General features: G+C 45.0%; 3 protein-coding genes across 7 annotated transcripts; 2 read left to right on the top strand and 1 right to left on the bottom strand.

The window, feature by feature from the left end:
- Positions 1-1,919: 1,919 nt before the first annotated feature.
- Positions 1,920-10,764, bottom strand: bmb (brambleberry). The gene is made up of 12 exons (XM_084444376.1): positions 10,668-10,764; positions 8,432-8,715; positions 7,917-8,045; positions 7,649-7,834; positions 7,342-7,564; positions 6,993-7,109; positions 6,210-6,389; positions 5,085-5,291; positions 3,517-3,795; positions 3,262-3,359; positions 2,749-2,837; positions 1,920-2,433 (listed from the first exon to the last, which is right to left on the bottom strand). The coding sequence occupies exons 1-12, from the start codon at positions 10,696-10,698 to the stop codon at positions 2,307-2,309; spliced, it is 1,950 nt and encodes a 649-aa protein (XP_084300502.1). The 5' UTR covers positions 10,699-10,764; the 3' UTR covers positions 1,920-2,306.
- Positions 10,480-14,438, top strand: pycr3 (pyrroline-5-carboxylate reductase 3). Of its 3 annotated transcripts, none has more exons than XM_084444378.1 (7): positions 10,480-10,983; positions 11,465-11,558; positions 11,649-11,713; positions 12,025-12,204; positions 12,939-13,151; positions 13,266-13,358; positions 13,451-14,438. In XM_084444378.1, exons 1-7 carry the CDS (start codon positions 10,624-10,626, stop codon positions 13,655-13,657), a joined length of 1,212 nt encoding a protein of 403 aa, XP_084300504.1. In that variant the 5' UTR covers positions 10,480-10,623; the 3' UTR covers positions 13,658-14,438. The 3 variants fall into 3 exon arrangements, with proteins under 3 accessions (XP_084300504.1, XP_084300503.1, XP_084300505.1); XM_084444377.1 differs by having other exon boundaries at positions 10,485-11,013; XM_084444379.1 differs by having other exon boundaries at positions 10,859-11,144.
- Positions 14,439-14,790: 352 nt separating this feature from the next.
- Positions 14,791-24,231, top strand: eef1db (eukaryotic translation elongation factor 1 delta b (guanine nucleotide exchange protein)). 3 transcript variants are annotated; one of them, XM_084444385.1, is made up of 9 exons: positions 14,791-14,870; positions 18,795-18,912; positions 19,009-19,080; positions 19,941-20,006; positions 22,641-22,725; positions 22,811-22,920; positions 23,027-23,230; positions 23,587-23,781; positions 23,954-24,230. In XM_084444385.1, exons 2-9 carry the CDS (start codon positions 18,799-18,801, stop codon positions 23,990-23,992), a joined length of 885 nt encoding a protein of 294 aa, XP_084300511.1. In that variant the 5' UTR covers positions 14,791-14,870; positions 18,795-18,798; the 3' UTR covers positions 23,993-24,230. The 3 variants fall into 3 exon arrangements, with proteins under 3 accessions (XP_084300511.1, XP_084300513.1, XP_084300512.1); XM_084444386.1 differs by lacking the exon at positions 14,791-14,870 and adding an exon at positions 15,368-15,480 and having other exon boundaries at positions 23,954-24,231; XM_084444387.1 differs by lacking the exon at positions 19,941-20,006 and having other exon boundaries at positions 23,954-24,222.
- The last annotated feature ends 130 nt before the right edge of the window (positions 24,232-24,361 follow it).

Raw genomic sequence — 24,361 nt, 5'->3', positions numbered from 1 at the left:
GCAATTATCAGACTTTCTCAAAAGTGCTAGTTTTGTCAACGTTTTGATCTGAACCATTGTATATGATCATGAGTAACCTTAAAACAGGGCTAAACATGATTTTTCCCTTTACTACCCCTTTAACAGAATTTGTTCATATTTGGGTAAAATGTCCAGTTGGACTCGATTAACTGATTACATTGTGGGGGTCAAAGGTCAAGGGTCACTGACCTCACAAAATGTGTTTTTGGCCTGCTGAACATGATCTCAAGAAAGGCTTGACCAGAATTTGTACATATTTGGCCAAAATGTCCAGTTGGACTTAATTAGATTAGATTTTGGTATTCAAATGTCAAAGGTCAACTAAATGTTAACTGCAACTTGCATTGTTGGGCGGAGGCATTTAGCCGCTAAGCGGTTTTTCTAGTTTCTCATGTAGGAACTGGATCTTTAAACTCACTCTGATAAATTTAGTCTAAGGGTCAAAATGAATTGTATGTTGTGCATTTCAAAGAGGTGATTATATATTAATTTCAACAATGTACCGACTATTCAAATAGACCCCCAAGGAAGATGGATCCTTCTAAATATGCTACTGGTTGATAAACAGCTCTCACTCATATGGTATTTATCCAAAGCGCTTTACAATGGTCTCTCATTCACCCATTCACACGCACATTCAGACACCAATGGCGGTAGCTGCCATGCAAGGTGCTAACCTGCTCATTGGGACTAATTTGGGTTTCAGTGTCTTGCCCAAGGACACTTTGACATGTGGACAGGAGGCAGGATTTGAACCGCCGACCGTACGATTATTGAACTACGTGCTCTCCCACTGAACCACAGCCGCCCCACCTCATATCTATATAAAGTAAGTAAATAAAACGTTATTTATATAGCGCCTTTCAAGCATGAATGCACAAAGCGCTTCACAATACAAATAACACATAACTGAAAAGGAAAAAAAAAGCGACACAAATTACAATACAAATAAGGGACACTCCAGCCAGGGGAGGGATTACAACACAGGCAGCCAGCCTTGACAAGCAGCCATACATACAGTATGTAAATGGTAAATGGACTGCCCTTGTAAAGCGCTTTGGATAAAAGTGCTACATAATGAAGGCCATGCGAGGTGCTAGCCTGCTCATTGGGAGCAATTTGGGGTTCAGTGTCTCGCCCAAGGATACTTCTGTAGGATGACCCGCTCTACCTCCTGAGCTACAGCCGCCCCTATATGGATAATGTAGATACATGTATTGGGTAACAATATATAAAATGAGATTAATGTACAACCCGTGTAAATAACATCTATGTTCCCTGCAGGAAAAATGCTCTATGCTTAATGTAATTGCTGTAATAAAATAAAAAGTATGTCCTCTGAATAGAGATTCAGATTATAGAGATAATAGTGGTGGGCAAAAAAACAAGAAATCTTTTCATCATCAGCTCTGCCACCTCAGGTGATTACGGACGACTGTCTCAGAAAGCGCTGCAGGGCGAGAGAGGTTCTGGGGGAACAACACCAACCTGTTGCTGGCAGGGATCAGCTGGGACTTGCACTGCGTTATTTTACCAGGCTAATCAAATTGTCAGACTGAACATTCGCTTCCATGGGCCACAAAAACCTTAATTGATTATTTAAAAAAGGCAATGCTTTATTATGCTCAAACAATCACAATGTAATAAAACAATAAAAAAAAGACATACAAAGATAATGCCACCAACATCATGAGACACCCTCCCCCTCAGGCAGGCTGAGAACCACGGGTGCCTGGACTAACAGACAGGCTGAGAGCCACGGGTGCCTGGACTAACAGACAGGCTGAGAACCACGGGTGCCTGGACTAACAGACAGGCTGAGAACCACGGGTGCCTGGACTAACAGACAGGCTGAGAACCACGGGTGCCTGGACTAACAGACAGGCTGAGAACCACGGGTGCCTGGACTAACAGACAGGCTGAGAACCACGGGTGCCTGGACTAACAGACAGGCTGAGAACCACGGGTGCCTGGACTAACAGACAGGCTGAGAACCACGGGTGCCTGGACTAACAGACAGGCTGAGGAACAGCTTCTATCCAAGAGTGGTGGACAAACAGCTAAATCCATAACACCCCCCAAACACATAAACCCCCCCCTCTTTTTTTTTTTACCATATGACTTTTTATGCTGCTAAATTGGAGTCGATGCTGTTATACAAAGTTTTGCTGTGCAATGACAAAGATCTAATCTAATTTTTTTTTATTTTAATAAAAACAATTTTATTAAATAACAACAGTTTAAAAATGCTCATAAAACACACATTTAAAAGGCATGGACAGAAGTTAGGGGCGGTTGTAAGAGGTATATCCCCCCACGTGACAATGACAGTAGTCCTGTCCTAAGATGGCCCTCTTCCTGCATTGCTTTCCCGTCCTAGTGGTGCCACTGCATAGCTGACGAGACGAGGAGCTGCAGGAGAGAAACAACATGATAATCAGACATTTTATAATTATACTAGATAGGCACATATACACACACACACACACAGTATAACACAATTATAGGCACATATACACACACAGTATAACACAATTATAGTACAATGAGCCTATATACTGTAACTGGTCTGACAGGGGAACTTCAAATGTGACCGGCTACATCAGCTCTCATCCAGTTAGTCAAAAAAATAATAATAAAAAAAATGGTCATGTTTAAATCATCAGTGGTTTTCCCACATCAGGCGTTTAGGGCCGTTTATTGTCAGGTTGAGAATAAAACAGTGACCTGTTGCTGGCCAGGGATTGGCTGGGGCTTGAACTGCGCGAATCATCAAAAACACCACTGAGATCCCTTCTAAGGTCTTCAAGGACTGCCTGTCAATCAAAACATTACAGGATGCGTCAGCATTGGCAATGGATGACAAGAATCTGTATATGAAGAGTTCATTTGCAAAAACAGATGTGCATTTTGATAAATCATTTTTTCAATCAAATGTCAACATTAAATACCAATTAAATAAGTTTGATGGTTTTGATTACGTAAAGAAGAGTCTTCTTTATTTAATCAAAACAAACCAACTGTAATTTAATTGATATTTAATGTTGACATTTGATTAAAAAAATGATTTATCAAAATGTATCAAAATGCACATATCTGTTTTTGCAAATGAACTCTTCATATGTACATGGTGTATAACCAACTGAATACATGGGCCAGTTTGACAAGTGCTCTCAAGCTACATAACGTCCCACAATAATGGATTTCACTGTGTTACATGAACACTACATTCATACTCACTGCAGGGAGGCTCGGCCGAACCATGAGGTGAGGAGTAAACCTGGCCTCCGCCCCCTGCTGGCCCAGGGAGGGAGACGCGGCCGCTACGCTGGGGTCACCTGCACATGAGGAAAACCCCACAGGAATGAGGAGGAACTGCAGAGCCGTTTCATAGAGCCCCACATGTGCCGTTGTCGAACGTCTACTTTATGAATGAATTCTGACATCGTCCATTTTGAAAAACGGCACATGGACGTTCATCTGTACTATACACACCATACACAAAGCTCTCCTGATCCAGCAGGTCCTCTGGCTCCAGAAGGCCATCCAGCTCAACTCTGGAGGTAGAAGGAGTGGAGCAGGATGGGCCTTTGTGGTGGTGGTGGCGGTGGGGGGAGGGGGGGTTTTTAACCTGCTCCACAGGTTCCTGCTCCACTCGTTCCAGGACTTTACCCAGGGTGGGAGGAGGCAGGCTGAATTGCACGGCTCCAATACCAGATTCCTTTCCTCCAATAGCAGAAAACACCCCCAAGAGCTGCATCACAAACCAGTGACCTGGGGGAACATCAAAGTCAAATAGTTTGCAGTGGTCTTGTCAAAACAGAACCCCACCCCATAAATAAAGATAACATTAGTTGTAATAACAATATTATTTGAAATAACAATATTAGTTGAAACTTCTAGTAAAGACAAATCCGACATACCAATGCCAAAGAAAAAAAAGATAAAAGAATTTGCCACTATACAGGTTTACAAAAGAAAGTAAAAGGGTTAAACACTATACATGCTTACTGACTCAGTCTGGAATAAAACGCAACAAAACATGGGCATAGTGGCGGAGCCAGCGCCTACCTTTCAAATCCAGCTGCATTTGAACATAATGTGATCGGGGGCATATAGGTCGGGACTAAATGAAAAACTCATCCCGCCCAGAAAAGAAGAAAACTGTAGGAACATGGAAGGAAGTCCCAAGTAGCCTAAATCACACGTTGTGACAGCTCGACTCGTTAACAATACTGGAAAAGTGGAAAGCTGCGGTCAGTGACCCATCAGAGGCCAAATCAGCCTCCCCACACAGCCCACTACCTGCGTGGGCCAATCAATGTTTTAAAATGCCAGAGTCTTCTCATTGGTGTCCACAAATATTAAAGTGGCAATAACCGGTTTCTTACCACTAGATGGCAGCAAGAGACTTGTTTACAAATGAAAGGCCTAAAACTATATGCACGTTAAGGCATGGAGGTGGAGCAAAGTTACAGGCCTCAATTTGACAACACAGGCAGAATGCTGGAATAACAAGACATGGCGGCTGGTAGGGGTGAGTCATTGAAGTAGTACACTATGGCTCAATGATCAAACAATCTGATATAAGGTGGTTTTAAGTAGTTTTCACAAAATGTGAAAATCATTATTGCAGCTTTAATGTTTTTCCCCAGAAGTTCTTGTTGCAGCAAGAGCTGGGTACTCCGATTAACTGACTCAGAGTACAATAGGTACATAAAATAGCAAGATATAATAACTAACAAGTAACTGAATGAAGACTCATAGAAAGGTAAGTTATGGTAAGTGTTTGTATGCATCAGCAACCACTATGTCAGTAGGTTCTCTTAAACAGTATATTTTGGTTTTATTTTTATCGGTTAAACTTAACAGTATAGATTTCCTTAATTGATTTTAGATGTACTAGTTTTAGGAGGATCTGGATTCTAATAGTTTCTAGTTCTTTTTTTGGGGGGGGGATCACCCTCTAGAGTTAATTTAAAACCATGTGCACAACATGGAACCCTTGAGGACAGGTCATACACCACGGCAGTCAAGACAGCAGAGCCCCCGGCAGCTCCTACCCAGTGAAAGGATGACCAGCAGCAGGCTGAGGTCCATGAGGTCCAGGGCAGGCTGCTGGTTGACCTCAGCCACAGCGTTGAGGGGCACCGTGAGCAACAGCATGGCCCGAGTGAAACACGGACAGTGCAGAAACGTCAGCAGGATCGCGCACAGCAGGAAATACCCAGCATGCACTGCACAGGTACACACCGCTGCCAGGCTCAAACCTGCGTAGTTGGAAACAATGGTTGTCATTCCTGAACGCAGTTAAGAAAAAGTTAAGAAATGTCTTCTTAACTCCACTTACGAAGTTCCCAGGACAATTCTGCCATTCCGGAATGGTTTCTTATCTGGGATTTGTTCTCATCTCAGAAAAGGATTTAAAAACTCAGAAATACAGTCGTAGGTAGGCCAGATTGGAGTGCTCCCATGTTCGCAAAGGCTGAATTAATGAGAAATGCGAGGTGATTGCGTGCATTCATATCAATTCTACAAACATCTTAGGCTTGAAATAATAATAACTACGAGAATATTTGTATCATTTCCAAATTTTTTTTTTTTAAAGTCCATATACCGTCTTGTTTTCTATTGTTATTGTTTTTTTTTTCACCTTGCTTAAGCTTAGTGTGCACGTTGTAAGAGCAAGCGGAGAAACATCTCACTGCTCATTTTACTGGTATGTTGCATGTGACGAATAAAACGTTGAATTTGCACGTGAACTTGAACATCAATCATGTCAATTGGGAACCTCTCAACTTTTTCCGCGCTATCTGGGGATTCTGTGTGCACACGACCCTGTTGTAAGGAGCTGACAGGGCGTTTATGTATGCAAATTCAGGAGTACAAGAACACGCATTCAACTTAAAAAGCAGTGGCATTCCTCATTTGGGGGAGCACAGCTGAGAATACTTTGGCGGTTTAAGAACACATTTCCACGCGTTCATGAATCTGGCGGGGATCTTTCTTAGAGTTGGTCTTACGAAGTCCATAACAAGACATTTAAGAAGACACTTAAGAAATGTTCAGGAATGAGGTCCAATGTCTGGGAGTCAGCACTGTACTTCAGACAGTGGCATGTATGTCAACAATAGCTCAATCATTTGAAAGTGGCCTCTTCTGTGCCTCGTGTGTGAGTGTGAGCATACCTGCCCAGCCGAGGTAGCCCTGGATGACATCGAGTTTGTCCTCCAGGCGACTCTGCATGTTGTCAAGGAAATGCAGCATGGCTCCCAGAGTGCCATTCATGCGCTCCAGTTTGCCCATGAGGTCGGAGTAGTACCTTGTCGTCTGGTTCTGGTAGTGCAGGAACCCTGACATGCTGTGCTCTGAGATCACCATGGAAACCAATAAGTAGTGGACAACATTAGAGATGGGGGTCTCTGACCCTGTTAAGACTTGATTTTAAATGTGTTTTGGACTATCAGATCACAAGTGGACAGTGCTAAATACAAGTGTAAACGACAAACAAAATGCATTGTGAAACGTTTACTCAAACCACTTGCCGAGGTGGTCTGGGATACATTTGACCACATATCTTTAGTTGTCTAAACAAATCCTTCCTGATGCGTCCCCAACAAAGACGCAACAGGAAAACACGTCATCAATGCAGGATAATTTCTCTCCTTTTTCACCTTATCCTGTGCTCTTTTGCAAGTGTGACTTGTCTTACATGGTTACTGTATACGAACACAAGTGGTCAGCTGGACACATTTGGAGACGCATGATAGACACAGGTATTAACGATGCGTCTCGCTGTCCACTTGTGATCTGATCGTCCAAAGCACATTTTAAAACCAGGTCTAAACAGGGTCTCTGAAACACGACAGGCATTTCTATTGAAACGACACTTCTGCTTTAGGTACAAGTGTTATCAATAAGAAGTGATAGGTTCTGAATGGGGCGTATTGAGGGTATGATTTTTTTAATACCTATTTTACTGTAGATGTCCTGGGCGCGCCCTCTGACCTCCGAAAGGTCATCCAAAATGGCCTTGTGACCTTCTTGCACCTCTGACCCTTGACCCTTTAGCTCCTCACTGACGTTCTCTACAGAAAGGCAGAGGATTCATCAACATATGTTATGGTCGCACATGTAATGGTGGGACAAAAGGCAAAAAAATATATTTAAAAAATAAAACTGATTAAAGCACGACAGTCTTTCCTCCAGGCCACCCTCCTTAAGTCTGGATAGGTAGACAAGGAAAGGGGATACAAGGGTAATTCAAGGGGGGGGGACTTCTGCGATTCAACTGGTGTGTGTACTGTGTATATTCCTCACCCATTCTCTGTGTGATGCCCTGAATGAGCTGGGCTACCAGCTCCTGTCCAGAGGCAATGAGGGCCTTCTCCTGGCGGAGCCGCTCCAGATTAGAGCCCAGGGAGCTCTCCAGCTGCTCCTGCCCCTCCCACAGTGCCACCTGCTGGTCGTGGAGGGCACTGTGGCCATGCAGCAGCTTGTCCAGCGAGGCGGAGGTCAGATCTCTCAGCTCCAGCTGCCCCTCCTCTCAAAACAAAGACACCCAAGATTCAGGTGACACAACACTCCAAAAGAGGAGGACAAACTCTGCCTGGGATACGGGACCAACCTTCAAGTCTTTCATGGCATCAAGTTGGCTGGTTGCCGTGGAGATGAGAGCGTTGACTGTGAGCTCCGCCCTGCGACGGAAGTGCTGTTGGCCGGTGGCATAGCACACTGCACGAGCTCGGTTGCTTACGATGTGGTAAGCGTTCCACGTGTCCGCATCCATGTCTGATGTGCAATCTTTTAAAGACTAGCACGAGAGAAAACAGTATTGCTATAGTACCACATGAATACTGAACATTAGTCTAGTTTACCATTTGATCAGACCGTACCATTTCTTCTGTGCAAGGATAGGTTCTGCGCCCTTCAACCTCCGCCTGGCAGTTGAAAAGGACCACTCCCAATTTGGCCAGCTGCTCCTCCGATAGGCTAGCGCAGGTGGATTTCAGCTGGGCAACCACCTAGAAGAGACAGACAGACATTGTTGATGTACATTTCAGAATACCGTGTGTATAAACAGGTTGGTCTGCTCTGCACATCACACTATGATCCATGAGCTTTTATACACGACTTGTTAAACTGCTTTGGTGGACCCACGGACGTCAAGATGTCACTCGACTGTCCAGCCCGCACAGGGGCCCCTGAACACGGATCATCTATGTAACTTTACAAGGGACACACAGGGCTGTATGTGTTGGGCTGATGTGTTTGTCAATGTAATGTACATGTTGATGCGTCTTAACAGCTCCAGGACCATGACGGAAATGTGTTTACACTTTCTCATGTTATCCTTTGGATTCTTGTTGCGTCTTAATCCATCAATAAATTCATTCATTCATGTACCTACTCTGTAATGGCAGCTGTCCAGGGGACTAAGCTCCATCTGCCTGGCCTCAGTGAGGAACTTTTCATCCGCCACAATCATCTCAAAGGGGGGCGGTGCGTCTCCCCCAGGTGGTATGGGCGCGGGCTGTGGAGAGGGAGTTGGATTTGCTGGCTGCCTAATCCAGTCAAAGAGGGCCCTGGTTGTAGAACAGTGGGAGGCCAGGATGCACAGGAGCAAGGCCACCTTAGTGCCACTGACCATCACTAGATGAGCCATTCCAGAGTGCAGGAGAGGCCTATAGTCACCTAAAAGGCAAGGAGAAAAATGAAAATGCATATAAACACAAGCCGTTTAAACAGATTCATTCCACCTCTGTGGTCTAATTGATGCATTCATGTCTGGACACGTAACAGGTGTTCTGCCGATTTACACTACCTACTGTATCGAGCGGTGGTACCTTGCGGTTTTGCGCATGCGTCTATCTAACTCTAGATAAGAGAAACAGTACATCTTTATTTTTTATTATTATTAAAAGAAAGTAATAAGTGCACTGTATGAGTATTGGGAGCAAATTTAGGATTTCAGGGACCTATTGCAATCGACCAATATCCTCATCAAATAGGCCTAATGCTCCCACTCCAAAATAATTTTATATTTCACCACTATTCACTTTATATATACACTATAAGAATATGGAGAACATAATTTAACACCATTATATCATCTTTACGTAAAGGTTTCTGGGGTAGCGTATTTGGATAGACCAAAATCCTCTATCAAATGCTCTTTTCCATCGATTCGCGCTACGGTAGCCTTTTTCGACAAGGTTGCATAAATCGTAATACGATCGGTTTACATGTTTGTTGACATTCAATTCAAACAACGTAAGCAACGCGCATGCCTGCACCCCCGCAGAGCGCGCTTTGCCCAGACATGTCGTTTGGTCGATGAACGGGTCCACTGACTGGATCCACACACAGGCATAGTCCCACTCCCACCCCCACAATCAACCCAACATATTAACTCATGCACGGTTTACTCCCCACAAGAGATCCTTACCCTTATATCTACTACCGTAATTTGTAATTTCACACTACGGAGGCACTCAAATTAAACTGGCCGCAAAACGCTTAAAGAAAATGAAATGACATATAAAGAAAAGTCCACTTAAGTTTGTACTTACATATAGCTTAATAACCTCTTTGTAATGTCTGCAGACAAGTTACTTTGCTGTTTAACAAACCGGTAGTCTCCAGCTGATCATGGATGTGCGCAGCTGATACTAATAAAGCAGTGGGAGCCATTCACCCGCCCCGTTTCAGTCATGACAGCGCCGACCAGTGGGGAAAGGATGCGATTGGTGTTCATTCGATTTTTTTTTTAATAGGGCGTGCCGGTGTTGGAAGGTTACGCCTTTATTCCGCGTGCGTGTATGCCGCTCGCCTGGTGCTCAACCACCCTTCTTCGTTTTCTCTCCTACCTCCAGGCCATGGTCAAACCTTACACCCCTTCCCGACGACTACGCTCTGCTACCTTGGGGCGACTGGTTGCACCGTCACTCCGTGGCCCCTGCGGTCGATCGACACGGCCACGGTTCTTCTCTGTCCTGGCCCCGCAGTGGTGGAATGAACTGTCCATTGAGGTCAGGACAGCAGAGCCGCTGCCCATCTTTCGCCGCAGGCTCAAAACTCACCTCTTCAAGAAGTACTACCAGGATCCTCCCTCTAAGCACCTATTGTAGGCTATTTGTAGTTTGCTATTCTTAAACTCTGCCTTCATCACTAGATTAGTTGTTTATTATTATTATTATCTGCTCTTAGTCACTTGTTTAGAAAGGAGATGCACTGATGAGTTCTGGTGCGTTATTGTCGCATTGCAATTAGTCGCTTTGGATAAAAGCGTAATCTAAATTACTGTCATGGAATCCATTATAATAGAGTAGTATTGGGCTTTATTTCTCTTCCCCTCCACCAATAGAAGAAAAAAGCAATATAATACGGTAGAACATATAGTGTGTAGTGCATTGTTGCAGGCCTATGTTAGCGTGTGTCTGTGTATGCACAGGCCGAGTCGAAATAGCCTACATGAAAAGCTGGAACGAGGGGACAGCGGTGTAATGTTTGGATGACGTGTTATGTGTGCGACGCAATTAGCAGCTACAGTTGTTTATCCATGCTACAGCTAATATACTACAGAAGACGCTACTGTCGATAATGTCTGCGAATTGGGGAGACATTGAGATCCGGGCGCTCCTTACCCTTCGAGCAGAGGACGAAATCGACCGCCATATAACAGGAACGGTAAAGGATGGCCCGATATTAGAAAGACTGGCAAGACAGCTTCGAGAACTCGGCTTTACTCGGGACAAGGCGCAGGTGACGAGCAAACTGAAGAGCTTGCGCAAAAAATTCCACCAGGTCAATGACCATGATGGTACGAGTGGTAGAGGACAGTGGGAATGGCCATATTTCGACTTGTGCCAGTCGATTTGGGGGACCAGTAATCTGAGTACCCAGAAGCTCTCGCTGCAGGGGACCAGCCACTCTGCTCACCCCGTTTTGAAAGCAACACCGGTATGCTCCATGGATGTATTAATAAGCGAGGTATGCTCGGGGTGTTCATATTTGTCATACGTCACACTAGACGCTGTTGCGTTTTAACGTGTTTTAAAGCGCCAGCAGACATCATCACCATCCTGTGAATTTTCGGGGGCTGACGCCGAAATTGGACTAAGGTGAACATCAACAGTCCTCCATTTTTGCAGTGCATCAATAGCAGGCAGAATGGCTGTGTCAGCTAGGGCTAGCTAGGTTAGCAGTAAGCTACTACACCATATGTTGGACAAGCACGTGCATCGCGAACTAGACTGTGGTCACGAGCGTTTCTGAGTTGGAATAGAATCCTTCACAGACGTTCTGAGTTCGAATAGAATTCTTCACAGACGTTCTGAGTTCGAATAGAATCCTTCACAGACGTTCTGAGTTCGAATAGAATTCTTCACAGACGTTCTGAGTTCGAATAGAATTCTTCACAGACGTTCTTTTCCCCGTTCAGATTAAAACTGAGAGCGACATGGATTCTCACTTGAGGGTTGGCTTCATTGGAGCAGGCAACATGGCCTTTGGGATAGCCCAGGGAATGATGGCAGGTGAGTTATAGGCCTATTACAGTAGAGATGACGATGGTGTACATTGTGTTTATTGAAGGGGTAAGTATTAAACTATTTTTTCATTTTTAGGAGATATCCCTCCCACAGATGTTAAAGTGAGCGCCCCATCTCCTAGGAACTTTGGACGCTTTCAGGTAGGCCTGCACTTCCACCCTCTCCTTCTGTGCTATGTTATCACCATGGATGTATTAAGGTTATCACCCTATTCGGGATGGGCGCGCTGTCTTGCATTCGGAGTTCTTCTTCCATATTATGTGTTATTGGTGATGTGTGACTTGGTGGCCGGCACAGCGCCCTCTAGCTGCAAAGTGGTGAACCGCACCCTGCAGATCCGGCTCGTTCACCTTACGTTCACACGTTATAGTAAAGATGTAGCCTACTTTGTGTACTGTATGTGTGGGTGTAATGCAGGCATATGCTAATTCCTTTTATATTCTCATTACAGGAGTTGGGGGTTGCTGTCACCCACTCCAATGCAGAACTGGTCAGCAGTTCTGATCTTGTCTTCATAGCAGTCAAACCACACCTGGTCCCAACCGTCCTCAGTGAGATCTCAGAACATGTCACTCAGAAACACATCATTGTCTCGGTGGCAGCGGGTGTAACTGTGGCCACACTTGAGGGGGTGAGTTTTGAGAGGAGAAAAGACCAAGGAGGTCAAGATATGGTTACAGATATCTTTGAGTCTGCCTGTATCTAAAAATATGGTCATTGAATCATTGGTTTAGGCAATTGTGGTAGAATTTCATTTTCGGCTAATATTTTTTTAATAGTAGATTTAAGATTTTATATTCTCAAAGCCTTTTGTTTGCAAATCGCCATCTTTACTGAGGCGGGGGTAGAGAAAACAGCTAGTGAATCTACTAATTCACTTTGAAATGACAATAGAAGTAGTTTCACTACTTTTGACAGGAAGATCTCTTTGGGACAGGAAAGGAATCAAATGAAAGACAGTCCCATTTTATCTCCCACACTCTTTATTCTATTGTGATTGCTTAGTAGAAGAAGATTTACATGTTCACAGGACACACCCAATGGGTGTGTCCACCAACAGGACATACTGTAACACAATTGTACGGTCTGATTGGGGCTTTGTGGGACCTTTTGACATGATAACCATTGCTTGTAAAATTTACTCCTTTGCAAGGATTTTATTAAATCTGACTTTTTAATGTATCTGAAGAAACATCTCTTAATTCTTTGAGAGTATTATTTTATAGAAATGAAAATTTCCCTCTCACAATATCAAACATTCTTACTGGCAGTAGGCCCATTATTTCAACTACTGAATAATGATTGCGCTAAAAAGCAAGAGGCTACAACCTAATGAATCATTCTTACTCTCCCCTCTCTCCCAAGCTCTTGCCTGTGGACACGGTGGTCCTCAGGCTGATGCCTAACCTACCGTGCCTTCTCCAGGAAGGGGCGCTCTTGTTCTCGCGGGGGTCGCAGGCACGGCCGGAGCACAGTGCCCTGCTCAGCTCGGTGTTGCAGCACTGTGGCCTGGTGGAAGAAGGGCCCGAGGCCTGGATTGACATCCACACGGGCCTCAGCGGCAGTGGTGTGGCCTTTGTGAGTGTGGGGGGGGCAAGATGAGGGGAGGGGGGCTCTGGTTTTACTTGATGGCTTTAGTTTCCGTTGTCTATTGTTGGTTTTTATCCCTCTGCAATCTGATTGGCTTGGCAGGTGTACCTGTTTGCAGAGTCCCTGGCAGAGGGAGCGGTGAAAATGGGCATGCCCAGCGCTCTAGCCCACAGCATCGCATCTCAGACTATACTGGTCAGTTTCACATTTTTTGTTTTACCTTTAATCAGTTCATTCAAGTTGTTCTTTGTATCTCTGGTCCGATCATCTGTCTATGTTGCCCACAGGGAGCTGGACGGTTGTTAAGGGAGTCTGGGAAGCACCCAGCCCAGCTTCGTTCAGAAGTGTGTACCCCAGGAGGGACCACCATCTTTGGACTTCATGCCCTAGAGCAAGGTGGTGTGAGAGCTGCGACAATGAGCGCTGTAGAGGCCGCCACTGAGAGGGCCAGGGAGCTTGGCAGGAAGTCAGCGACAACAGGAAACAGGAAGTGAAGATGATTTGGTTCCGTGCCCATTGCTACAGATTAGATTTAGGCTCTGCTGTACAGATGAACATGAACTACTAAAAGACAATATTCTGTCAGTAAAACAGGAACACCACAAGGAAATGGGATGGTTACACATGTTTAATTAAACCTATGGTTTGGTCTATTTGTAATTAAGAATGTATGCATCTCAAGAGATGTATGAATATGTAATGGTTTCATAATATATGATGAGTTATTTTTGGGGACCTTGATTTCTAGGTTATGGATAGAGCTGTTGTGAATCAAAATGTTTCCAGACATGAATGTGACTGCTAATATGATCAGTAACAAGGGGACATTTTGTTGATCAGGAAGCCAAAAACAAGGTCAAAAGATATTCAGTATGTTACTTACTAGACTGGATATGGATCAAATATGTGTCAGGGGTGTAGTGGTAAATACAGAAGTGGGTACTCTTTCAAGTGCAGAGTTTACCCACCTTGTTTCTCCTCATGGATTAATACAGTTGATCCGAAAATACAAATACAACTTCACTTTACTTCATTTTAAAAGGTGGGTTTATCCTCCACTATACCTCTGGTTATACTGTTTTATGTTTCATTTAGTGTAGCCCAACAGGGATCATGAACGGTTACGAATTAGTTTCATGCATATTTTTTGGATAATATAGTGGTCGTTTTTTTTACTTGTCATTCATGCTGGGTCGCAAAAGAAACACTTGGTTGGTAATGCATTTCAACTCTGAAAGTAAATTGTTTGTGACCTTTGACAAAATAAATCTTTAATCAGTGCAATTTAAAGGTTATGCAGTTTCATTTTTACTTCAGTGTAGTTTATCACTGAATATCTCAATGCTCTGCAATTGATTGATGGCAGCCTCTGTCTGCTGAGTAATAGAATTGCCAGTTTCCTGATTCTAATGATGGACCCTGATTCTCAAGATGGAATGTACCAAATCCCAACCCTTGTAAAGGAAGTCACAGGCAAACCTTTAAACTTATTAATGCAGCATAATATTAAAATATAAAAGTAGGCCTACCAGAACGCTTGTTTGTTTGAAATTCAAACTTTTATAACTGGCAAATAATTGTTCTGTTTTGGAATAAACCACCTCCCGCACCACGCACATTGTGTTCGACCCACTCGGCCTGTGATTTCCAGAGCTCATTGAGACGCACGTAGACCACTGGCCCCGTCAACCACCATATAACGGAACAGTAAGTCATTGTCAGTTACGTTTTATACATGGACATTGTTGGACAAATACAACTGAATACGTTCGTGTGTCAAATTGTTGAGAAGTGAAACGGTTCATGTGAAATAGCAAGACTGTCGGGAAGGCTACGTAAGCTAACGTCAGGTAAGCTAGCTAGGCAACGTTAGCCTTCTGACTGAAGAGCCATGCTTGCTAGCTGGTTACATGCAGCAGCCGGTAAAGGTACCTAATGCTTGCTTTCCTAGTACGTCGGAACAGAACACGCGTTGACAAAGGAACATCCCAAACGCCTTGGTGAAATAAGCAGTTATCCAGCTAGCTATCCAGTTCACTAGCAATTGAATGGTGACAGGCTGCACCTGCCTCGAGGTAACAAGGTGATGACATGTGTCCTTTACTCTGAACTCCGTTATTCCTGAAACCATGTCACTGTCCTTTGCGCTTTGAGCAGGATACGTGTTATATGGGGACAAGGGTGCTGTTCCACACCCGGCTAGGCTAAGTAGCATTTAATACCGTTTAGCTATCGGTGGCTGCCTTGTCCTGTCGTTGGACTAACCTTAACTGTTCACCCCTGTCTCTACCCATTCATGCTCTCAAGCATCGGAAAAGTGAGTATTCTTGGGGAAATTAGATGAGTGTGTGTATTGTGTTTTAGAGTACAGTATAGGCCTAGTCTGATTTATGCCCACGATGCGTTCAATTAAAATGAAGCCTTTCGTCCTATAGCTGGGTGGGTTAACAGCTGTTCCCCTCTGCTTGCGGCTGACTGGGTGAAAATAACGTGTTGAGCATTTGAACTAGTTTGTTGCTCGTCATACATTCGCGACTGTATAGCTCAGGATGTAGAGCGGGTCGTCTAATGATCGTAGGGTCGGCGGTTCGAATCCCGGTTCCTCCTGACTACATGTCGTAGTGTCCTTGGGCAAGATACTGAGCCCCAAATTGTCCCCAATGAGCAGGTTAGCGCCTTGCATGGCAGCTTCAGCCATTGGTGTGAATGAGAGGCCTTCATTGTAAAGTGCTTTGGATAAAAGTGCTATATAAGTGCAGTCCATTTATCATTTACCATTCAAAAAGGAAGGTGAGTCTCAGGATGTTGCACAACTTTCATACTGGAAATGTTTACCTTATGTAACCCAACTTTGTTTAAACTACTAAAGGAAAACCTCATAACAACCCTTTGGCTTAGAGCCTTTCCAAATCACATTATCACATGCTAGATCAGGACATTTCATTTCATGGACGATAATATACAGTATAAATGCATGCCAGATGAATGTCCATCATTGAAAATGTTGCCTATGAATGTGAAATGAGACTACTTGTTGTGGGTAGTCATGTTAGCCGTTTTCTGTCCTGTTCTAGTACCTGTGAGCATGTCAGATAGCCTAGATAGGATGGGATCACCATTCCACTGTCCTCATGTCATTCATTTACCTGGTTCCATCCCTGGCCCTGATTTAAGCCTACATGCCACTTTGCTATTCTCATCAAGTTACCTAAATGCATGCATGCTCAACTAATATTTGTCAGTATTGCTTGTGAATCCAAATATTTGTCAGTATTGCTTGTGAATCCAAATATTTGTCAGTATTGCTTGTGAATCCAAATATTTGTCAGTATTGCTTGTGAATCCAAATATTTTTCAGTGTTGCTTGTGAATCCAAATATTTGTCAGTATTGCTTGTGAATCCAAATATTTGTCAGTATTGCTTGTGAATCCAAATATTTGTCAGTATTGCTTGAGAGTCTCCGGAAGACATCTTTTTTTTTTTCTGCTATGGTACCTACATTGCTTGGGAGTTTCCAGACCATCAAGCGCTGCAATAAGGCTTTGTCTTTGAGCATAGTAAAGTGCATTGCCATTCCGTCATCTTATTCTCTCAAAATCAGCCTGAGGCCCTTCTGTTTCCTGCATGCCTCTGTAGTCTGGGATTGATCCATTGACCTACCTCAGACGAATTTTCTACAGCTCTGGTTCTCTCTCAAGGCAAATCATGTTCCTTTTACTTTTTGAGAGGTTTGCACCCATTCATATCAATTACAGAGACCAATGAATCAATCCCTTTCTGTCACTGAACTCCTGTGTAACTAATCATCTAGCCTGTGCCTGTTACTCTCTATCTCTGCTACAAATCAAAGATGATGCCTCAGAGGAACCCCCCATGTTCTGAAATGGAACAGTCCGAGCATGATCTCACTCCCATCCACTGTTCGGTGGACTGTGCCTCCAATGTGGCGAGGACGCGGGCCGAACCAGGCCAGAGTAACGAAGACACTGCATCCTCGTCCCCGGAGAGCGTCGGCTTGAACGGAGAGGGCAAGCGGAGCGGTAAGAACCGCCGTCGCCGCAAGCGGGCTTCTGCTCACCCCGAGAGCTGCCCCCCGGCCGAGGAGGAGGGGAAGGGACGGGGCGAAGAGGAGCTCGGCTCGCACGACAACCCAGCCCCTGACTCCGGCACGACCCTTCTGGGTCTTCGGTCCGAGTACACCTCGGTCTGGTTAGATCGCAGTGCGTACGAGCAGGCTGAGAGCTTTTACCAGTGTTGGCTGGCGCGCACTACCAACAGACCGGCCAAGCCCAGCGAATCCCCTCTGCCCCCAGGGAACCTCCCCACTCCAGGGGCCTCCGTCTCTCTCGTACCGCTGGCCTGTGGCCACGCCGACCATGTGGCCTGCCACCATGTAGTGCAGGATGTGTGGGTGAACAAGCCGTCCTTTGACCAGGCTGAGAGACGCTCCGCCGAAGAGTCCCAGCAGTTGACCGTCCCGAGCTCCCTGGCCGTCCCGTCCAACCACCCCGCCGCCGCCACACCCGCCACTCCGGATGAGGGATATCAGTCCCAGGCCCCGACCCCCGCCACCCCGACTGCCGCGCCGAGCCCTCGCCAGCCAATCAACGGCTTACCTCGTATCCCCCTGGAGCTGCTCGGGGACGTGTGGCTGGAGAAGCCCCTCTATGACCGCGCAGAGGCTGCCTTCTACCAGAACCTCTACGGCAGCAACAACCTGGGCGCCGTCAACTCGCGCGCCTGCCACCCCAACTCCCCCTTGACCTCTAGAAGTAGTGACCACCACCCACAGAGCCTGGTGGAGGAAGAGGAGGAGGAGGAGGAAGAGGAGGAGCCAGGGGCGGTGGTAGTCCCACAGGGCAAGGCTGAAGTCTTCCACGCCCTGCACCCCATTCAGGAAGAGGAGGAGCCCGCTGATGTCACCGAAGAGGACGACGCCTCGTCCGTGGGAGGAGCGGCCACCACCTGCTACTTCCTCCACCCAGACAGTGAAAGGGTGTGGCTGGACAAGTGGCGCTATGAGGCTGCAGAGAGCCGGTTCCATGCTGCTGCTGCTGCTGCCGCCGCCACGGAGGTGGAGAGACCAACATCACCAGTCGCCTGCTCCAGCCCTCTGAGGGACAAGTATGACCCGCCACAGGAGACTGGCCTTTCCCCAAAGCACATTGATTTGCTGTTTCTCCTTTCAGTGCTTTATGTTTTTTTTTAATGGAGTTCATTTTGTTCTGTGATTGTTCAGTATGTTTTTTTGCTTGTCTTTTGCTTCTTTTATTAGGTTGTACTTGCTTTGCTCTTAATTATCTTTTTTGCATGATTTTATGGAGTCTTTTAATTCTAATGTGTATCTTTGTAAGTAGTGGGTACCTTGAAGTAGGCTACTTTTTAGTAGGCTCATTCAGTGTTGTATTATTGAGCAGGGTGATGGGGGGGGGGGGGGGGGTGTAAGGTTTAGGCTATAGAAATCAATGTCTCCATTCTGGACAAATTAAGTCGTAGGCCTACATTAGATGCCATGAATATGGTTGATTTAGAACCATAATGTGCCTTATGCTGATGTGCCCTATGATTCTCTCTCTCTCTTTCTCTCTCTCTCTTTCTCTCTCTCTCTCTCTCTCTCTCTCTCTCTCTAGCGCCATGAGTGCAGTAGACTTCCTAGGTCAGGAGAAGATCTGGTTTGACAAACCTCGCTATGATGATGCAGAAAGACACTATTATGAGAGCATGAATGGACCCTCACACTCAGCACAGGTAGTACATTTGAAAGTTTTTCCTCGTGTCCATTTGTGTAACATCCCTGAAATTAGCATGTCTGCCGTTTGGACCTGACCTACTGTGTTCCTTCAGGAGATGGGAGCTAACAGCATCCTACAAGACATTGCGCGGGCAAGAGAGAACATCCAGAAGTCTCTTGCAGGAGTGAGTACTGTATAACGCTATGACACTAATCTCCCACGGTCAAAGGTTTCTGTTGCGTCTAATACATGAAAACCTAAGGTTTTCATACACACATTACATTACAGTCATTTAGCAGACGCTTTTATCCAAAGCGACTAACAATAATTGCATTTAACGTAGGAAGAGCCAATGTACTACTACTTGCCAGAACTCACAAGTGCATCTTCTCTCTCTAAAACAAGTGACTAAGAGCATAATCTAGTGCTGAAGGCAAAGTGCAAGAAGCTGGCTAGACTGGCCATCTGTTCAGCGAGCACTACATGTCATAACGACATGGTGGTGCCTTGACCTGCTATAGCAGCTTAGCAGCTCATTTCTCTGGAATGGTTCTCTCTGGCACTGGGAGTAAATGTGTGAGTGAGCATGGTAGTGCTAATGCATGCTTATGGAACGCTTCCATCCTTTATCGCTGGGTGCATTCGATTGTTACCGCTTCTTTAAACCAGTGATTTTGTAGGCTGGTATATTATTTTAACCCATTAAAGCCCTCCTTATTTTAGAATTTGATGACTAGATAGGCCGCCACTGCGATGGTTTCGGCCTCAGGAATGCACGTGTGCTGTTCGTGAGAATGTGGTTAGCATGAATTCTCGCACGCCTCCTTACCTCAAGTTTATGTTCTCAAGAGACGTTCTACTTCTATCTCTGTGGTTCCCTCCTTCAAAGTTAGTCCCAGATCCAGCTTTTTATCCTATCCTTACCTCTCCCTCTGTCTCTCCAGCCTCTCTACACCTGCACGTCCAACTTCATCCAACTCTGTCCTCCTTCCCTCCCTTGCCCCCGGATCCCTGCCCCCTCTCCCTTCCCCAACCCTCTCCCAGCTCAAGACTTCGCTGTTCCCTAGCAGAGGCTCTGGCCAACCCCCCCTGAACTGCCAATCCCAGCTCGTAAGTGGCCCAGTGTGTGTGACCCTCACTGCCCCCACCAAAGAGCAGTGACACGACTCTCACATCCCCTTTAATCTGTAGGCCCAGCTTGCACGCATAATTAGTGGATTGGTTCTGAATTCTAATTCCGCCCATCTCTTGGCCCCGATTTTCTCCCTTCTCTGTATCTGAAACCAATATGCGAGACTGTCTTGTAGGAAGGAAGCTAGGTAGAGCTGTTCAGATGTCTGCTCACCGTATAGCACTGTGGGAGGAATGTTCTGTAAGTAGATCCTGGTCCTCTGCTCCAGTGAGCTGAGCACACACAGGCCTTTCATCTGCTGGTTAGGCTGCGTTCTATTTGTCTGGGTGTGGTGAGATGGGAGGTGGGAGAGACGGAGAACAACGTCACACACAAGGTAACCGCGCTACAGTAGAAAACAACAACAGCTCGGAACAAAGATGGTCGTTAGCTAGCTTTGTTTGCCAAACCAGTAGATGACGCACTAGGCGGTGTTTTGCGCATACAAAGGAGGTTGCGAACATGTCCTCAGATAAGTTGGGGAATACTGAGACACAAATAAGAAAGAAATGCTAATAAAACAGTATTACTAAAGTTTCACTTAGTTACGCAGGGAGCTGCCCTCTTGTTGACGACTTCCAGAGCGAACTGGGGGTCGGGGCGAGTGGGGGGCGTTCCAGTTAAAATTGCAAGTAGTATCGTGTGAATCAGGACTTAACGAGCCAAATGGAGCAGGATTACTCCCCTTGGCAGCCATTCTACCTGACCCCACTGTCTGTGGTTCTCAGAGCCGGTCATCTCTCCACCTCAGTTCACCATCTTTCTCCAGCTGTTGGTGAGATGGGTGTCTCTGAGTGTTGATGGTGTGTGTTTGGTCAGCCGCTGGTTTCTAATGGGTTTCTGGATGACTGATTCTTTCCTGCTCTCATCTCTGATCCCAGAGACAGCTGGGTGTAGAGAGTTCGACATATTGAATGAACATGATGCAGAAACTCACGAGAGGGTATCATGAATACAAGTTGTTCAACATATCCTCTTGAGTTATTGCTTCAGTATCCACCAGACCTAGGTCAATTACAGATATTCATATGTAAATGGTTTTACTATTTAAAAAAATGTAATTCTGAACATTTAAAATGCGTTCAGTTGTTGAGTTTTGGATATTGTCAAAGGTTTGTATCAACACCCGATTTATGTACTTATTAGACCTGAAAGAATATGAACTTATTCATTGAATTACGATCCATATAATGTTTTCCAGTGTGTGCAGTATAAGCAGAATCCTAATGACTTGGACAAGTCAAGGCATGCCCTTGTAGAGATCTATGTCGAGGCTCAAACAATCTGTTGGCTCCCCAACTTGTTTGGTTTGAATGTTGGCCTTTACCAATTCATTCTCATCCCCACAAGTACAAGGGCACAGGGACATGATTTGGCACTGGGCAAATCCAGTGCATCTCAGTAGTCCTGGCTACATGTGGAGGTGGAGAAAAAGTATTTAAAATATCAAGTTTTTTTTTTTTCTTCCAATATTGAAGCAACCCCAAAAACAAGGAGATGGAAATAATTTTATTAGGAATGATTTATCGACCCCAAATATGTGGGCTAGATCTAAAGAATCCACCTGTCAGCTTATTATTAGTGAGTAGCCTAGACACCCCGATGCAGGAGTCAGGCCTACCTTACTCACAAAGCTGTGCTTGTTGCGCTGGTTGTGCACTGTAACCTAGGATAGGTGAAGCTGAAACAAATTCCCTTTTTCTATGAATGGAATGTGGCTTGTGCCGTATCTTTATGCAAGAATGGGGACAAAATCATACCTCTCATTTAACTTCTTTTTTTTCTTTTTCTTTCACATGCTTTTATGATTCCTTGGAATTTGCATGCCTTGTGTAATGGTGACACCTAAGATTGTATTATTTTTGCAACAATGATCGTTTCATTACAAATGAGGCATACAGGTTTAGCATTAGCCTACTGAAAGTTGGCATGATGAAGGCTACTCACTAGTCCATTCTTCATTAAAGCCACGTCATTATTGCCATTGATGGAAAACATGACAGATCCCCTAAAAGTAATGCCAAAGTATCATCCCCTGGTGGCTGGCTGCAGTATAGGTGTTAGGAGTCTGTTCACACTTACAGGCTGATAAAAAAAATAACATTCTTTTCTGAAGAAAGTTAGACCTAAATATTTTTTATTTTATTGATTTTTTTGAAAGTCTGCCCCCCAGTGTCTTAGAATCATTCAAGAAATGTAACCAATGTAACCTTTCTACATTTCTAAATCAGTGAAGCATAAATGTAATGTATGATTGTCATTCAAAATGAAGATATTCAGCATATAAGAGGAATATTTTTAATATGCATTTTGTATTTGTTGTAAATGCATGCCAATACATTCAAAAGTGTTTACAAATATGTATTATTTACACAGAATTTACAAGAAATTGGAGGAATGTTTAAAAAATAAAAAATAAAAAAAACTTTTTGTAATTGAAACATGTATTAGTATTGGACCCGGGTCTGGTCTATTCTGCACAGCCTTCTGCAGTGTTGGTGGTTATCAAAGACTCTGACTCATTACTGTAATGGTAACTCTCCTGCCCCGTGTGTGTGTGTGTGTGTGGACAGAGTACAGGCGGTGTAGCTGGAGATCAGGGGGAACTCGTTTCTCGCATCGGAGGCCTGGAACTCGAGAACCAGAACCTGCACAAAGGTAGGTGTGTGTGTGTGTGTGCGCGTGCGTGTGTGCGCGTGTGGGCGGGCGCCTGCTGAAGTTTTCTTTGCTCTTAATTTCTCAGTGGTGGAGGATCTGCGGTCAGCTCTCTCAAAGCTGGAATGTAGAGTAGCAGTCCTGGAGGAATCCCCCGTGAAAGCAGAAGCCCCGGTCCCTGCACCCCCCTACACTAACGTAAGCCTCCATAGTTTCTAAATACTCAAATGTACAATTCCAATTTCATCATTATGGAGGTAGCAACTACTGATTCCACCTGTCCGTCCGTCCTTCCCGTCTCCAGGGTACCACAGTCCAGCCGAAGAAGGCCAGTGCACCCGTGGAGGAGGAAGATGATGATGATGATATTGACCTGTTCGGTAGTGATGAGGAGGAGGACATGGAGGCAGAGCGAATCAAGGAGCAGAGGCTGAAGGAATACGCCGAGAAGAAGGCTAAGAAACCTGCCCTTATCGCCAAATCCTCCATTTTATTGGATGTCAAACCTGTACGTCAGTGTGTCCCTTCCCAACTGTATCACTTTGACAGTCCTGTATAAATACTACCTGGGCTGGTATTGTTTACATAAAATGATAATATGCACGCCCCTGGCTTCTTAAACTTTGCTGGATAAAAAAAATACTTGAGTGAGAGCCCGCACATGCATCTGCCAGGTGCTTTATTTCCCTGCACCAAACAAACACAACAAGGCTTTGTCAGGGTTGCTCTCTGAAAGGTATGCGTTTGGCGGGGGTATACAAAGCAAATGGGAAAAGCTGTTCTATAACGTTACAGTACCTGCCTTGTTTGGGGGGCTCACTCACTTGCTTTCTAATACTGTCTCTTTCCCCTTTCCCCTATCAGTGGGACGATGAAACGGACATGGCCAAGCTGGAGGAGTGTGTTCGCTCGGTGCAGGCTGACGGCTTGTTATGGGGCAGCTCCAAGCTGGTGGCCGTGGGCTACGGGATCAAGAAGCTGCAGATCCAGTGCGTGGTGGTGGACGACAAGGTGGGCACCGACATGCTGGAGGAGGAGATCACCAAGTTTGAGGACTACGTGAGTAGATCGTACACAACTTGTTTTTGATAAACCTCATTGAGTCACAATCAAAGATAATTAACCATGAATTAGAATTTGACATGAATAGCTTCATTGAAGAAAACATGTTTCAAAAACCCTGGTGAAGGCAGTGCATTAAGGGGCTTTTTGGTCTCTTCTCTCGTTGCAGGTTCAAAGTGTTGATGTAGCGGCTTTCAACAAGATCTGAGTCCCCCCATACACCACCCATACTTATTTGCTGCTGATTGTCACACGGTTAATAATAAAATCTTTTGGTGCACTTAAACCCTCTAATCTGTCCTTGAGTCCTAGTTTAACAGATGTTTATCCAGAAAGACTTAGAAGAAGAACATTTGTCTCTAGAGTAAGTGAACAGACTTCATCCCAGTCATTAAGTGCCACCAGCAATCACATTGCTAGAGAAAGAAATGACGAGCAACATTTTTTTATAGCCATCATTTTGCAGAATGGACTAGAATAGTTTCATTGTTAAAGTAGCGGATACCCGGATACCAATAGGAAATATGAGGTACAGTAGGCCTAGATGTCTGGATCCAGTAGAGGGCCCTGGTAACCC

This window comes from Borostomias antarcticus (genome assembly GCF_949987555.1).
Source record: "Borostomias antarcticus genome assembly, chromosome: 10".
NCBI lineage: Eukaryota > Metazoa > Chordata > Actinopteri > Stomiiformes > Stomiidae > Borostomias > Borostomias antarcticus.
Note: the sequence above shows the minus strand (reverse complement) of the source record. Positions and strands in the feature narration are given on the sequence as shown.